Source organism: Strix aluco, chromosome 8, assembly GCF_031877795.1.
Source record: "Strix aluco isolate bStrAlu1 chromosome 8, bStrAlu1.hap1, whole genome shotgun sequence".
In the NCBI taxonomy this organism is placed as follows: Eukaryota; Metazoa; Chordata; class Aves; order Strigiformes; family Strigidae; genus Strix; species Strix aluco.
Window position 1 is genome coordinate 24,467,948 of NC_133938.1, and position 16,761 is coordinate 24,484,708.

General features: G+C 37.1%; 1 protein-coding gene across 3 annotated transcripts in view; it reads right to left on the minus strand.

The window, feature by feature from the left end:
- Positions 1-5,117: 5,117 nt before the first annotated feature.
- CAMSAP2 (calmodulin regulated spectrin associated protein family member 2) overlaps positions 5,118-16,761 on the minus strand; it is an 89,052-nt gene continuing 77,408 nt past the window's right edge. For 2 of the 3 annotated variants that reach the window (XM_074832710.1, XM_074832712.1), the window contains 6 exons: positions 15,751-15,887; positions 14,980-15,200; positions 13,838-13,937; positions 11,731-11,846; positions 9,887-10,005; positions 5,118-8,391 (listed from right to left, as the gene is read on the minus strand). In XM_074832710.1, coding sequence (XP_074688811.1) covers positions 8,086-8,391; positions 9,887-10,005; positions 11,731-11,846; positions 13,838-13,937; positions 14,980-15,200; positions 15,751-15,887 — 999 coding nt within the window. In that variant the 3' untranslated portion in view covers positions 5,118-8,085. The remainder of the gene's footprint in view (positions 8,392-9,886; positions 10,006-11,730; positions 11,847-13,837; positions 13,938-14,979; positions 15,201-15,750; positions 15,888-16,761) is intronic. The other variant, XM_074832711.1, reaches the window with a different exon arrangement.

Here is a 16,761-nt window from a genome sequence, read left to right on the forward strand (position 1 = left end):
CGTCGTCCCGTGAAACTCTGCGGCGGCTCCGCCCGCCCCACCGCCGCGGTCCCAGGCGCCCGGCGGCTGCCCCGCGGGCGGGCCGGTCCCTGCCTCGGTGGGCGGGGGAGGGTTTGCTGACGGGGAGGGGCGGGGAGGGAACCACTTATAAATAGTGCGGTGTCCCCGCACAAAGGGCTGTCCCCGCGGGGCAACCGGGCCCTGTGCCACCGGCTCTGCGGCCTCTCAGGGCCCTGCGGGGCCGGCCTGGCCCGCCGCCACCCCCAGCCCTCGCTCCCGGCGCCGCCGCCCCGGTGCCGAGCCGTTCGGTACACGCGCGGTGATCCTTGTTAGCCCCAGCGCCTCCCGAGGTACCCCCAAATCACATCATAAATACAGAGCAGATGAGCCTTCTTCCCCTCCTGACGACTGCCAGCCCGCCACCGCGCTCTGCCGCGACCCTATTGCCTTTGCTCCTGCGGCGCGGGCTTATGGCTTGTTGGCAACACCTTTACTGCGTGAGGTGCGGCTACATTTCACGCCAGTCTCGGGGTTTTTTGTGTGTTTTCGCTGTCTTCCGCTTCTTGAGACTGCTGAAAAAAGAATGTGTTCTTTACAGAAATTGTATGTATGCATGTGTTATATTTTATGAAGATGTATTTATATATAATTTGACATTTGATTACACTTAATGCATTTTTGTAATTGTGAGAAAATTATGGCATCTAAGATTTACCATGGTGAACAGTTAATATGCTTTCTCTGTGTTTAAACATAGCTGTGAGATGAGATACAGAAAATAATGTTAAAATGCCAGTATAGCACTCGGACAAAAACCCCAGTGTGCATGCAGCAGCGCGTTAGCAGGCCGTGTCAAAATGGAGACGATGATGGGTTTCTGACAAAAAATGTAGCAGAGACCTAATTTTATTTATTTATTTTTTAAAATTATGCATGTGTGCATGTGTGCCATGTATCAGAGGTCTAGGGAAGGTTGTCAGGGACTTAACTGAAGCTGAACTGGATTCTCTGTCACACTGATGGTTAAAAATTTTAAGAACTGCAGCGACTTCAAGTCTGCTTGCGAACTTTTGCTGAGGATCAGCTGCAGGGCAGAGTGGAATCATGTTATTCTCTCTCTGTTCTTTCTGAAAAGCAATAGAGAGAAATGTCCCAAAGGCCGTCCAGCGAGGCGAGGCGTGCAACCTGCCTGCACAGCCACGACTCTGCCAGGGACGAGCAAGGAATGTGGAACTCGATGGTTCCTCCTGCCACACAGGTCCCAGCATCGCATCCCAAGAAGGTCAATTCGCTAGTATTGACCTAAAACACTCGCTAAAAACAGGTCGCTAAAACACTGAATCCTTCCGTTTACTTACAAAGCTATCACTTGTTGCTTACTTGCCTTTGGAGGCCCTGGTTAATAGAAAACATAATTATAGAAACCAAACTGTTTCCCAATACATATGATATAATGGAGATGATAAATCAGAGGGAGTGTGGAAAAAGAAGATGACTTTAATTGTCTGAACAAAGCTGTATGCATAACTTTGCTGAACATACACTTGGATAAGAAAAGTCCATTTTAAACTTTGTTTAATATACAGGTAAACACACATACGATTTTGAATGTAATCTCAATTTCACAATGGTGCTACTGTGGTTTGCCTCTTTTGTGGAATAGCTTAGTTTTCACTGGAGGTCCTGAGATCAAATCAGTGAGGCTGTAACTCTGGAGGGCAAGAGTTTCAGGATGAAAGAAAGGTAAAGCTACTCCCCAGTTATAGACCCAAAAGGAAGAGTAAATTCTGAATGTAAAATTATTTTCTTTCCTGGTCAGAATATTGGGCCTTTCACAAGGAAGTAGCAAATTCCTATAGTCTGGAAAGAGTTTTCAAGAACCAAGTATCCATCCTCAGGAAGAAGTATGGAAGAATTGGTAGCATTACTTGATGCACTGGCTTTGGAGGGCAACCATACCACTCTTAAATATTTGGAGAGGTTACACAGTAGCAGCCTATTGGGAAAGGGCAGATGGAAGACCCTGTTCTCTGCTGTTTGTAATTTTTTACTCAGCCATTTTTATCCCATGTCTTTGGGATGGTCTTGGCTTGCTTTGAACTCCCTAGTCATTATTGCAAAGAAGGTAACTCCCATGAATAGCAAAAGCTGTAGGGTGTGGGCTTTAGAAAGCTTGAAAATCAGGCTTAGTAGAGGAGGAGTTCTTCATTGCCTAGTGACAAGACAGGGCACTGCAGTCTGTTCTTGGAATGCTTTGGAAAAGAAAATAATTGTGTGACTATTTTACAGATGTTGCAAGTGGCCACAGACAATGTCAGTGGGGCTGGATATGTTCTTAGAATTATTCCCCAGTGCTAACTTTGCACAAGATCTGCCAGATGAGTCCAGCAGTTCGTGCAAACCATCTTTGTGTTGTCATCACAGAAATGGGCCTGTGCCCTGCTTTTTAGTCATTGTAACAGAGTCGTTCTACTCTGTACATTTTATGTTTACCAGGACATTCTGTTTAAAATGTTACTTCTGGAAACAGTTTTCACTCATTTCGAGAAAGGATTTCCAGAACTTTGGGGTAACAATTCAGCAAAAACCTTGCATAATCTATAGGAGACTTGTTAATGTCAGCATCATAGCTCCAGTTTCAGGTAGCTTAAAGAAAAATACTGAGCTGAAGTATAATCTGGCTTGAGGTAATTTAAGTAATTGCAGGCTTGTGGGGCCTTGCCAGGTCTTGTAATGCAGACATTTAGATCAGTGATGATGTAGAAAGGACAAGACAGAGCTGCCTTGATGGAAAGCTTCATATTAGCTTTTAGTCTTTCTGCAAAGCTCTATCAACAGATTAACAGTGACATAAAAATGCCTATAGATATTACTCTGTATGTCTCCATGAAGTTCACATACTGTTAACTGAAAACTTAAACACATTTTACATGAAAAAAAATTTCAGTATCTTGCTTAACAAATTTGTCAATGGATTACGAATTACTTACTCCTAAGTATTTTATACATCCAGTTATTCTTAATGTTAAGTAAGAGTCTGAAGAAAGTTTTAAATAACATTTTTCAGTGGAATACTCAACTCTTTTCTACTGCTTTCTGTCCTTTCATGAAATCCTAGTTATTGTTAGCTTTTCTCATCAAAGGCAGTTCTGTCCAGTGTTCATCAGTGTTATCCTTGAATTCAGAAATTTGATAAAAAGCCTGGTGTTAAGAACTCCTTCTCCAAAGAGTTTGTACTGAGCTCTTAAATGTAGATCTTGTATGTTGTTGCCCTGCCTCTTACGAAGACCCGTAGTTCCCAGTGTAAAACTGACAAGGTAGCTGCTTTTCTCTCTTGCTAGAAGGAAATAAGCTCCAGTAACTTCACTACCATATTTAACTCTTTGCTGTGCTTGTCTAAATAAAGTTTATCTCTTTTCACATCTGTGTGTAAGCAAGTAAGTCTAAAAATATATGTGCAGTTATCTGCACGTACTTCTCATCTTTTTTCCTAAATGGAATAGTTTGCTTTTAAAAACAGATTGCTTATAAATGAACAAAGATGCTGTGTATGTTAAAAATACTTTTTTCTCTGCCATCTAGACCTGGAATAAGAGAATTTGTGTGGATTTTGTTGTTGTTGTTGGATTAGAAAATGTAAACGCAGGCATAAAGAGTTGTGGCTGTTAAGATAGATTGTTATAGCCACATTTCTTCAAACTGCTTATTCAGCTCATTAATTTAGTAACAAGACAGCAAAGAAATGCTAATGAGTTATTTGAAAAGACGTAAGTAGTTAAAGGTTTGTCCCTTACAAAGCTGCATCTTTATTAAGTTGTTGGAAAAAGGACATCTGACATCTACACCTGATCAGTACAGCTGGATTTGAGAAACAAAGCTAGTTTTTACATCCCCTTTACGTGGCAATTGACCCAAAAGCTTAGGTTCCAAGTGTAATTGAGGTGATTATTCTGCAGCTGGTGATACCAGAGCTCTGCACTTGAATCCTACAGCAGTACAAATTTTGATTCACAAATTCTGTACAAATCCAGACACACAGTACAGTCATAATCTATCAAATTAACCAGGGCGTGATCTGAAATTTCTCAACTATGGTGTTACTTGTCAAAGGACAGAGAAAGCTAAGTCTGTTCTAAAGCCTGTCTGTACAAAGGCTGTTTATAGATGAAAATTTTGAGCTGGGCTTGCCACTGAAAAAACAGCTTTACTGGGTGCAACTGGGTGTTTGTGTTCCAACCTAATTCCTTGCCTGTGTCAGCCTGTTTGTGATGCCGTACAGGGAACCGATAGAGCTGGCTGAAAAATAACCAGTTTTGAGGGGAGGAGGGAAGGCTATTTGTTTTCATCCACTTCAGTTTTTAGTTCAGTACTAAAAGCCCTACTATCAGATTTCCTATATTCTTTAAGCTGCCCTCTGAATAGCTCTGAAATTTAGAGATTCTGTATCTGTGTAAGTTAGCCCAAACTCAGTCTGCCTGCTGACAGTGCAGTGATGTCATGTCCCCTTTCAGCAAGTCCTTGCTTGCACTCTGCAGCCCCGCAGGACATCACAAAACCGCAAAAATAGCATGATTTGGACTGGAAAAGATTGCTAATTTACAAATCCGTAAGAGCGACCTTATTTTTTGGATACTATTTCTGTTCAAGACTGCACCACTACCAAGTACAAGTTATTTCACTAAAAGTCATATTCTTTATTAGCTGTCTTGAAGAAGATAAGACTTCAGTTCATCTTAAAAACCTTCCCTTCTGAAGCAATTCTATTACACTGACCAGTAAATTTCTGTGGTTTTGGAACAATGGAAGCTAACCAGAGCACAGGAGTTTATCAGTTGGTTTTTAATTGTGAAACTCACTTCTGAAGAGAACAGGGTATCACCATGTTGTCCTCAAGAATGATATGAGAAGCCTAATTCTTCAATAGACTCCCTCTAATAACATCAGAAGGCTAAACTACATGTGAAAGACAAACAATGGCAAACAAAAGGAGAAATGAAAATGGTGCCTATTTCCTACAATTTCTATGTTGCTGAAATATGAGAAGAAACAAGATTTAAACATTTATGTGAACTTTTATAGTTTCAGTTTATGTGATGTAAGCAAGAAAACAAAAAGTGTACTTTTGGTGCCATGCTTTTATTTAAATGAAAGGAAAAAACTACACTGTACCACATAAGTAGCAATGACAATATTTTACAGCACAGCATTTGAAAAAATATGGAAGCTATGCTCCATAGAAGTGGACATAGAAGCACACAATACACTGTACATTTTTCAACAGTGCCCATTAAATCATAATTAAATAGCTGAATTTGGCTTTAAACAGCCAAATAATAAAAACTAACAGTCATACTAACATTAAAAAAAAATTTCAGTAGCTGTTATGACTGTTAGAATATGAAATTTTGCTCCAAAAACTAAGACAAGAGTTTGGCAATTCAGTCATAGCAACAATAATAATACCCCTGATGAAAGCACCAGTGTGTTCTGAAAAGGTCAGTGATAAATACTGGCCTTTATGGAAAGCTTCCTTTTTTTTTTTTCTTTTTTTTTTTCTTTTCTTTTTTTAAACATGATCCCAACCAAAGATCCACTGTGATTAGAAAATTTGCAGGCTTAAAAAGGAAAAGCATATCTGGCTTTACTTTTCCTGTATTAAGTAAAACTTTATACTGCGAGCAATGAAATTTTCAACTGCATTATTCACATTCTACTTTTAGACATTGCACAAATCTTTAACCTGTTGACAAATGTAAATTTTGTAATACATTCAGATATATTTAAAATGAATTCCTGTCATGTATTTAAGTTCACTCTGATTAGATCGATGCGTGTGTCTTCATGGTGTTGCAAATCTTCAGTTAAATCATAGTACAGATTTTAGAAATAAAAAGCCTCCCATGCTAAAACTTCTTTTGAAGTTGTTCACCATATGTGTATCAGATTATTCCAACCTCCTGGATTCTTGAATCACTGTATATTATACACAGTTTCATATTGTTATTCAAGATGTTCCTACAATAGTATTTGTAGGAACTGTCTAACAGGCAGAATGTGCAAACCCTCTTTCCCCCTTATTAATACTATTTATATCCTATATACACAATATGTATACACTTGGAATAAGAGTTACATATCCTGGTGATATACATGCAAACAGTAGGAATCAGCTAACCACAAATAGTTTTGAGCCACATACATATTAAACATGTATTTTAAAGTGTTTTTTCTTTTTTTACAGTTTTAACAAATATACATAAATATAAGAACATAAATTACAGTAAAACTGACAGCATTTTTGAGAAAATGTTTAGAACCCAGATGCATTGATGCCTAAGGCCTTATAATAATTTAAAAAAAGTACTGTTCTAAACTGCTTAATGACACCTCATTCCTGTGCATCTTTTATATAAGTAAATGAGTACATTATAGTAGTGAGGCATAGTTTCTCTCAAAGCAGTTTAATGAGAGAAATATGAACATAGTTTTAGTCTCCCCATGAAACAGAATGGACTACATAATTATAGCACAATACTGTCTTATGTTAATGTAGTTGTCACAACACTGAAACAGAACAGAATCACAAATCATTCAAGTCTTTTCCTGAGAATGAGATTTTTTTCCCCCAACAAATCCTCTGGTGTACACTGTCAAAATAGCCACAGATTTAGGGGAGGCTTCAAGTTTGTAGTTTCTTTTTTTTCAGAACAGTGCTATGTTAAAAGTGAATTATAGGAGAAACAAACACTGAAACAGAATAGTGATCTATAAAATAATCAAACACTGTTTTGAAATAAAACGCAGCCCTTTATAACTAATACTGAAATATGCCTAGAGTTTGTTTTTGTAAATGGTCATATAAATTGATTGAAATATCATTTAGGCTTTTTAGCGATTTTAAATACATATGGCAAAGTGTCACAAGACAATCTGTTAGACTGACAATCTGTGTCAAAAAACAATTTACTAAGACACACTGAAAATTCTTATCAGATGTCTATTCCCTAGAAAATTGCTTTCACTCTGAGCTGGCAGATCTGAAGGCAGGAAGAACAGACAGTGGCCTGGATCTTAAGATCAATGGGAATTAGATACAGGACTTCTGAAAGATCTGTGACTTAGTGAATTCTGTGATTCTTCTGAATATTTGTAGTGTTCTGTCAGGCAAACATCAGGGATCTAGTTCTGAATGTTTCACAGGTTCCTATTCCTTCTTTGGAGAAGCAATACCTGACCGTGTGCTCGCTCTTCATCTGGAACAATGCAAAATAATGCATATTTGCTTGAACTGTTTTAGAGGTCTACCAAATCTTTGTACTTTGCATTTTATTGGTATTATGAACATGCACATGGTCAGTCACTACATCTCAGATGGTAACTTACTGAAACAGAAGTAATCGCATCACTTAACTATACCCTGAGTTGTTAAATAGCTCATTTGAAGGAAACTTCAAAGCAGTTCAAAGGTTTTTCCTTCACTGTTTAGTCTATAAGCAAATCAGTATTATTTAATTGAAAAAGAAAAATAAATACTTGGGGGAAAGAATCTTGATTTTGTTACAGCACACAATAAGGATCTTGCAGAACAGACCCATTCAGCTGTTCTTCAGTGACATACAACTTATCATTTAGTCTTTAAGTCAGTATGCAAAGTTCAATGGTATTGAGAATATTAAGAAATATTTCTTTAGTGAAAGAAAAAAATATTTCAAGACAAGCACAAATACAAACATATAAGGCAACAGATGTAAAAAAATGTAGTTTGAGTCACTAAAGAGGAACATTCAGTGCTTCAGTGTATCTAATCAAAATACAGAGCAAATATACTCTATATATTGTATTAGCACATACAAATCTCCACACAAGTCAAACATTTCTGTAATCACTCATAATTATTCTCCTAAGCGATAATCTTCTGCACTCCTAAACACTGTGTTTACATTCCAGTTGGACATTATAATGGAACTTGGTGTCCAGTTTTAAGTTCTAAGAGTCTTGTTGGCAACTAGAAATCTATTTCCTATAGGCAGTAAAGATGAAGTGCAAGTTTATCACAATTGTCTGAAGCAATTTTTTTCCCGTCTACTATGCCTTGGTGGGTAAAAGTTTCTTAGGAGTTACTGGTCTCTTGGTTTGCCACAAATGGCTGTGAATGGTAATTGCATCAACACTGGCAGACAAAGTTTTAGCAGGTATGTGGCTGAATTGCTTCCTGTCAGAGTTGTATTTATACAGTCCCTCTATCATTTTCTTTGTGATAGATTTGGGACCTATTCCCGTTAATTTATTGATTTCTTCAGTATCAGGGCAGTATGTATATAGAGATCTGAACTGGCAGCCTGAATCCCGGAACAAGATTAAGAAATTATTGGCATCGGATTTTTCCATTTCCTTTAAAAGAAAGAAAGAAAAAGATTCACAATATGAATATTGCCTTGTAGTTAGAAAACATTAAAAATCATTGGATAGTCATTTTGAATTTGTTTTCTACCAGAGCCGAAACTTATGTCTAACACTGTCCACTCAAAGACTTTATTTTCAATCATTAGAATTTGCTAAGCTTCACCTATCTGAATTTTGATAAGGTAGCTATCTTTCTCAAGCAAAACCTTACTCATTTAGACAATTCCAGCTGTATTTGTTTAGTCATACCTCAAGAACAGACATCCTAACAAATTTTTTGTAGACGAAATAAAAATTCTTTGATCCATTTCATCAAGCAGGTTTAATATTTTCAAGTTTGAGAACAGGAAATTTAGATCTGTCTAGATGTGCCTGAAAGATCCCCCAGTGCTAAAACAGGGTTTCAGTCCTCCCTAAATCCATTCAAGTTTGGTCAAACCATAGACTCAGTTGAAGTGTATTAAGCAAAGGTTCTTTGTTAGATGAAATCTTCAATTCCGATTCCACCCAACACAGCTTCTACAGGACATGTGCCCTGAACAGCTTCTACCAAGTGACATAAGCTGCACCCTAGAGTTAAGCATTACTTTTTTTACAGTCGTTCTTTTCCTGGGATTTCTGGAGGTTATTATACTCCCAGTTACTTGAACTGAACAAGGCTGTCTATTTCTCACTTGTTATTTCCTAAAAGGAGCTGGAAAAACAGAGAAGGCAGCATCTAAACATGAATGCAGAAGACTTACGAAGAAAAGAAAGGGCAAGAAATACTGTAGTGAAATGTGTTCTGGGAAAGGAATTAAATCCAGATTCCAAGTACCTGTGTTCTTTGGTCTATTTAATGTGTCATATTTGTCACAGTTAGTAAAAGAAACAGTCCCATTACTGTCAACCCTCAGACTCCCTGTTATTCCTTTTGCATGGAAACACACTGGTCCCTGAGTTCTTACCCTTACAATATTTGTGCACCCTCAGGAAGGTTTATACTAGCCTAAGAGAAAAGGCTGGAAGGCACCTTTCTGTAGTAAAAAGTCTTGAATTTGCCCTACCACTTGGAAACTGGAGAAAAGCCTAGTGGGGATGTATTTCGGTTCTTTCTGTTGTCTTAGTTCTAAAGGTCCCAATACAAGGATCTGTATGTATAAGATGGGTAATTTTCATGTTAGGGAAAACAAGTTTGTGAGACAGTTATAAGTCTACATATTGAAGTTGCCACATTAAACAAGCAGTAACTATTAATTAACATGCTGATTAATTCAGCTTCCTGTGCTGCATGCACAAGGTGACAGCTATTGTTTCTACAGTACTAGAGAACCTTTCTGTCCACACAGGAAGCAAGTCACAGAAGTTATTCAAGCCTTTCAGTAAGAGGTGGCATAACCTGAGAATATTCCTTTTGATATTTGCATTTATACTTGAGTATCTTCCTAATGCCTGACTGTGGTTTGGACTTAGGTGTTTGTTTTTAGGGGAGAAATACCCTTACCTCCAGTATCTTTTTCTTTTGTCCTTCATTTACTTTTCCAGCCAAGCAGCAATGTGCCAGCGCGTTCTGAATTATATACTTATTGGATTTAGCACTGGGTTCTTTGAAGAGCTTTGGTCCTATGGAAGAGCAATGACAAATCAGCTAAGTTAATGAATAAGCCAACAAAGAGTTACTTTAAATGCTGCGAAGCACTTCTGGTATGGATGTTTTGCATGCATAAAAATACAAATCCAAGAGTAAAATAGAATTAGTCTAGAGACCACAAATTTCACAAACCAGTAAAATGTAATTCAACTGTACTGAATTTGCTTACAAATGTGTCTTTCATTACTAAGTCATTATTATTGGCAGTCTTGGTAAATGTATCTTCTCTCAGAGGACATTTTCTATGAACAAGAAAACATTTTGCCATTTCAGTTGTCCAGGAGGGAGCAAATTCTTTTTCTTCACCTAAACCTGTGATTTCAAGGGTGAGAGGTATAACAATGAAGCTGAGGCAGTGCTTAGAGTAACTGCAGCCTGTCCACCTTGGAATTCTAGATATGGTTTACCCCAAACCAGGATAAAAGATCTGGCCTGACATTTATCAGGTTATTCTGTCTGTAAAAAGACTTGATTCATCTGGCTTAATGAGAAATCTCCTCACTTTAATTTCTGAAATACATGTGTACTTGTATCAAAACCATTTGAAAAAAAACAATGTGTAAGTATCAATTCTGAGTCTTAGAAGGGAACGTAATATACAAGCAATTACCAATTAAATGTAAGATTAAATTTCAGTTTGTCCATGCTTTGAGAAAAAAGTCTAGAATCAACACAAAAAAGCTGTATGAAATCTGAGTGAAGATATTAAAACATGAAAAAACCCTAGGAATCGTATATTCCTTCATTTAAAAATACTCCCTACGCTGATGATCATTAAAAGATGATCTTCAGTACTATGGGTCTTCATGAGAAAACTCAGCAAGACACCCAGGCAGTGTCTCACTATCCCTCCCGTAATTAAAGTTGACATGAATGTGGCACAGACTGACTGAAGTGTTAGAATTTAAAAACAGGTAAATACTTTCTTCTGATTTTCAGAATGAACACTTTGCCTTTCCAGACTGTAGTCATTTCAGTGGAAAGGAGATAAGATGATTTTCAAAACAAAGATTTGCCAGCACAGAGTGAGCTATGCAGGCCTATCAATCAAACCTGATCTCCCTAAAAGTTTATTGAAAATACCCTATGTTATTTTACTCTCTATCAAAGTGCTATTAAGTGGACAAAATGGAGCTTTTACAATTCTGATGATGCAAGGTCTTCGTAATATCACGTGCTGTATATTTGGAGAAAAGGAATGAAGATACCATTATTATTTGATTCTTAATATAATAAAGAATTAGAAGTCAGATTGTAAAGTTTTTAATAAACAACAAAGGATCTGTTTGGAAAAAAAGGGTGAAGAATATTTAAATTCACATTACTAAGCAGATTTTTTCCTGTTGCAATTCGGTTTTTGCTTTCTGTAACTCTATTCTAAATTGAGCTTAAATTTCAACTCTTCTTGCCTTGCTAGAGAGGCTGCTGAAGTGCAGCGATCTGTGATCCCATTTGCCGTTCTGAGCCTAACTGCAGTTTATTCTGGTTGTCACAAACTCCACTGAGTCAGTACTTTTATTCTGGATTTAAAATTTTAACCTTGCATTGTTACCATCTATTTTCAAGGAGGTGAAAGTAACACTTCTATGAAAGCATCCTCAATCAAGTTTTAGGAAAACAAATAAAGATACTTGAAAACTTTCCATGCATAGAACCACTAATAGCCAGGTACTTTTCCAAATATTGTTGTCACCGACCTGTGTATTCTGTAGCAGAGGCAACTGAAGAAGTTGTAGATGCATTTTCCCAATCCTTTTCTCCATTACGACTACCACAGCGACTTGGAGATAAGAAACCTTCCACAGACTCAGACCTAAACATTAATTTTAAAATCTATTAAAAAAAATTCACAATGTTCAGCAGAGAAGCCTTCTAATATAAAAGGAAGGCAAACCGTATTAAGGTAGAACATAGTTATTTGAACTGTAGACTATAAACCTAAATGCACAATATTTACAGAAGTAGTTAACGGATAACTGATACATGAGGTGGACATTAGTGAACTTTTGGACTACATCTGAGGGGCAGAAACCTAATAGATATTCTAGGCTGTGGAATATTACTACTGAGTGGTAGTTTGGATTACTTTTACAGTGGTACTGGCAAAACAATGTTATCTCATGCAGCAAACAAACCAGTTCTTCATGGAATGATCAATGTGAAGTAAAAATTGAGTTAGTTTACACTTATTACAACAATTGGCAGTGAGAACTGATGCATTTAAGACAGCAAACAATTTCCTTTCTAATTTTTATTTTCACAAACAGTAACTTCTGGTGCTGTAATTCTTCAGCTTGTGTCTGCACTCAAACATGAACAGTTTTGCATTTAAAGGTCTAAGCAAGATTGTAATGTTTTCTTACATTATTACATGATATTTAAAGGTTTTTTGATTGTGGCTACTGCAAAAGCCTGTCAAATTTTCAGCTTGGAATGAAAACTTTTCTAAGTGAGAAGAAAGGCACTACTAGCACAGAATAAGGAAAAAAAGTGGTATTATAATAACATTTATCTGCACGCTAACTTCCAGTAAAATCAGCAATAGATGAAAACTCAGTTTATAATATATCCTTCACCTTTTGTGATTTGCACCTGCATGAAGGAGACCTCAAAGGTATCATTGAAATTCACTCAGTGTGATCATCAAAAGACAATTCTGATGTGAGGAAAAGGTGAAAGTATAGGTCTGGAAAGATACTGAAAAGTCTTTCAACTGTTACTTTCAGCAATTTGTAGTGAATTTTATCATATTTTAAAAGTCTCAAACTCCATAAATCAAATGCAAAGCCAGAGAAAGATGTACTGTTCATTACAAGCATAGTGCAGCACTGCACAACTAAAACCACATCAATAGACATCATTTCCTGTAAAGCCTGTGTAGATAAACTACCTAATGTCTTTTTTAATAGTTTATAGCTGGAAGAAATCCTGCTCTCAATTAAAACTGATCATTTTAAAGAGATGACAAGATCAGGATACTATAATCACAAGATTAGGATACTTGGATCATTTTATTGAAGTTTCTTATGTAATAACCAGAAAGTCAGTTCTCAAGACATCAAGGAAATTGAAAAGTCAACTGAAACCAGCTGCAGGCATGTCAGAGTTGACGAGTAATGCATTGTGGCCACAAAAACATGACATAAGATATCATAACATGTAGTACCCCAAACGCCTATTCTTAGTTTGCTTTTCTTCCCTATACAAAAAAAAATTTCTTTGAATAAAATTAAGTAGTTACACAAAAATAATAATTTTTCTCTGGATTATAATATAGATTTTGTATATAAAACTAAGACTTTTCGGTTATTTTTATCTCTTTTTACTTCATTTTCAGGTGATTTTTAATGCAACATAAATTCTGGTGTTTGGAAAAGGCTGAAGTCCTAGTAAACATTTAACACTTCCCTGTACAACTGCTAAGAGGAAAAAAACAGAAAAGAAGTTTCTATGTTAAAAAAAGAAAATAAGCTATGTAGCTGCATGTAGCATAAAGGTTAAATAAAATATCCACAAGCTAAGACTTAAAATCAAGCAGGTGAATGAAAGAGGCTGTGTAAATAGCATTTTAGTTTGACCTCATTTATAGCTGCCCAACTGGTTTACTTGGTAAAATCTGTGAAACAAATGATCATGGCTTGGGTCCCTAATGCCTAACAGTAGAAACTATCAATATCTCAAATCAGGAACACATACCTGTTCTCTGAGTACACGATATATACATGACCTCTCTAAAATTCATGCTAATTTTTTACATAGTTGATTATCAAGTTTTATGAAACAAAATGGTTATTTTCGCTTTACCTTGGTGTTCTCTTGCCTGATTGCACGCTCTCATTGTCCCCTGTATTCAGCGATGCCAATGAAAGACTAGATACTGAAAAAACACGATAAAGCTGTGAACCTAGATAAAAACAAAGTTAAGGCTTATAAACCTATGCAAGTAGTAGAGTCTGTTCATTAGACCCAACACCAGCATCAGAAAGTCAGCAAGAGCTTTTACATATGAGACTCTTACACCCATACATGATATACCTGCATGCATATGTGCTGCACTTCATCTAAACGCTTGCTGACACCCAGCCATTTGCAGCCACCTGGGACGGTCTCAGACTAAGCATTAATGTGAAGCATGGACACGGGAATATTGGCATTAGGCAAATCAAAGAATGCAATCAAAGTTAATAAGTCCTCATGAAAGAGAGCTTAAGAGACTTAATTTAAAGCTTGGGATGGATTCTTGGAAAGTGTTAAGGGAATACTTTGAATTACACTGGGAGATGGAGGGAAGCAGCTAGAGAAAATGCAGCAGAATAACAAGGCAATACGATGCTGTAACAAAAAGGATCACTGAGCAGTCTGGTTACTTTTTTCTAATTGCAAATTGGCAATACTTCTTCCAATCATTTCTGCAGTTATGTGCTATCTAAAAGAATGCTAAATTGTTCCACATGATTAGTGTTGCTATGTTAATAAATATACAAGCAGTAGGTAAGTGAGCGAACTAGAAAAAAACATGAAATATAAAAGTAACTTTTTTATTTTATTTATGTCTGTATTAAGTGGGAGTTTAAGTACTCTCACCTTATAATCACCATTTTATTTATGGATCTCTTATCTCCCAACTTTATTCATTCTTAGCTCTACAGGTACAAGAAGAGATTAGTGAAGAATACATGGGTGTGTATGAAACTTGCCACACACATTGGTGCTTCCACTGGGTTTTCATACAGTTAACCTTTCTGTTTGTTGATATATGCATGCATGCATAGCAGGTAAGTGATATTCATGTTTTCATTTCTAGTGGCAAATTTTGTTTTCCAGTTTGGTCACTTGCAGTTTCAATTTAGCACAAGACACTACTAAATGCACGTGCTTGTTAGTACGAAAAACCAAGCTGGTGTTTTAGCATGAACAGACTCCTTTTCCACATGAACACTTGTTACCTGGTGGACCTTTGATTGGTGTCTTAGGTGATTCAATATGATCTCTATGAATAGATTTTGGACGTGGCTTTTTTTGTTTGATTGAGAGGGAACGTGGCTTTATGACTGTATCCATTTCTTCCATAAGCTTTAATTGTTTCCTTCTCATATATTCCTGCTTAATAAATTCTCGCCGTGCTCGTTCATCTTCCTTCTTCTGACGTTCTTCTTCTGTTTTGCGTCTAGAAAAATTACCAAATAAATTCAGCAGTAATAACTTTCCAAATTTGCAGTTTTAGCTAGCACAGTGAGGACAACACAGACATCAGATTTTTGGAACTTTAGTTCTCAGACATCAGTAATAGGAACTTGCATTTTTTACAGTTTTCAGACAGTTTAAACTTTTTGGGATACTGTTACTAGTAAAATCAAAATGTTTATTAGCTTGACTGCTGCACTGAGTGAGCATTGTGCATTTGTGCAGAAAGAAGCCCAAAGTGATACGCTCTCCCTCTGAAAATGAGTGCAGGGCAGGGCAGTGCCCTGAGGAGCTTTACTCAGGCTGGCAGGGTTCATATGTTGAGTCTGAGCTACAGACTGATGCCACCTGCTGATTTGGCAGGACCAGCTGGCATGTGTCTTCAGCTGGGTTCCTCAGCACATCTGGCTCTAAAATTAAATATCTTGGATATTAAGATGCAGTTTTTTGACATGGAAGTTACACTTTTAACTAAACCAGACATTTTTACGTTCACTGTTACTAATCATTTGGATCAGGACATGTAATTTTACCTTGTCTCTTCCTTCTTGTGTTCTAGTTCTGCTTCCAGCTGCTGCTTTCGAAGCAGAGTCTCTCTTTCCCTTCTCAAACGCTTCTCCAATAATGCTGCTCGTTTCATTGCCATATCATTTTCCGCCTTTTGATCATCCTAGCAGCAGCAGTATTTGAAGGAAAAGGACCCAAAAATATTAAGATCTCTGAATTCAGCAACTGATTTTGCCAAGTCATTGGACACGTAATTCTGTATGCTGGGTTGCAATATCCTAACATACTTTTGCAGTATTTCAACTTGTCATAAAGGATTTTTTTCCTTCCTAACAAAATTCAACACTGATATGACAAAACTTGGTAAGTGAAAAATTTTAGTTTAGAGTCAGATCCCACACTGCATAAACTTCAGTGTTCAGCTTTGGAAGATTCTAAGTGTATGGAAGTGAAGTTAATTTATCACAAAAAGCAATAGCTATGAAGCATATAGAAGTGACCTCTGCTGATCAAGCCAGGTGTTTTGTTAGAACTGAGGACTGCTTCCAGACAAGCAAGGCAGATCTCAGATACATGCTGTAAGATTTTGGGCTATTCCAAGATGGAAATTCAAAATCTTGATGGCTTTCAGTGTCTAGACCACTCTCTTACAATGTGCATTATAGTTAAAAGCCTGTCTGAATATAACTCTCTAATAAAACAACACGAAGTGCTCCTGAAAACCAACTTCAAAAGGGAGTATCAGAAGACTATACTTCCTTAGCCAGGCAAGAGAGGGAAAAGGACTCTCTGAAGTGCAACTCAGAAACACTCAGCATTTTAAAAAATGCAGGCTATTATGTACTTCAAAAACTTTTAGTTAAATTTGGGGGTGGGATGGGGAAGTGAGGGTGAGATAGGAGCATGCTTAATTAAGGCCACCAAAGCTTACGTTAAAAATAGATCTACATTCAGCATGCATCTTCCTCACCAAAAACTCCAAGCACTCTTCCACAACTATGCATGGGAAGGGATACTCTGGCATGTTCAGAACTGCA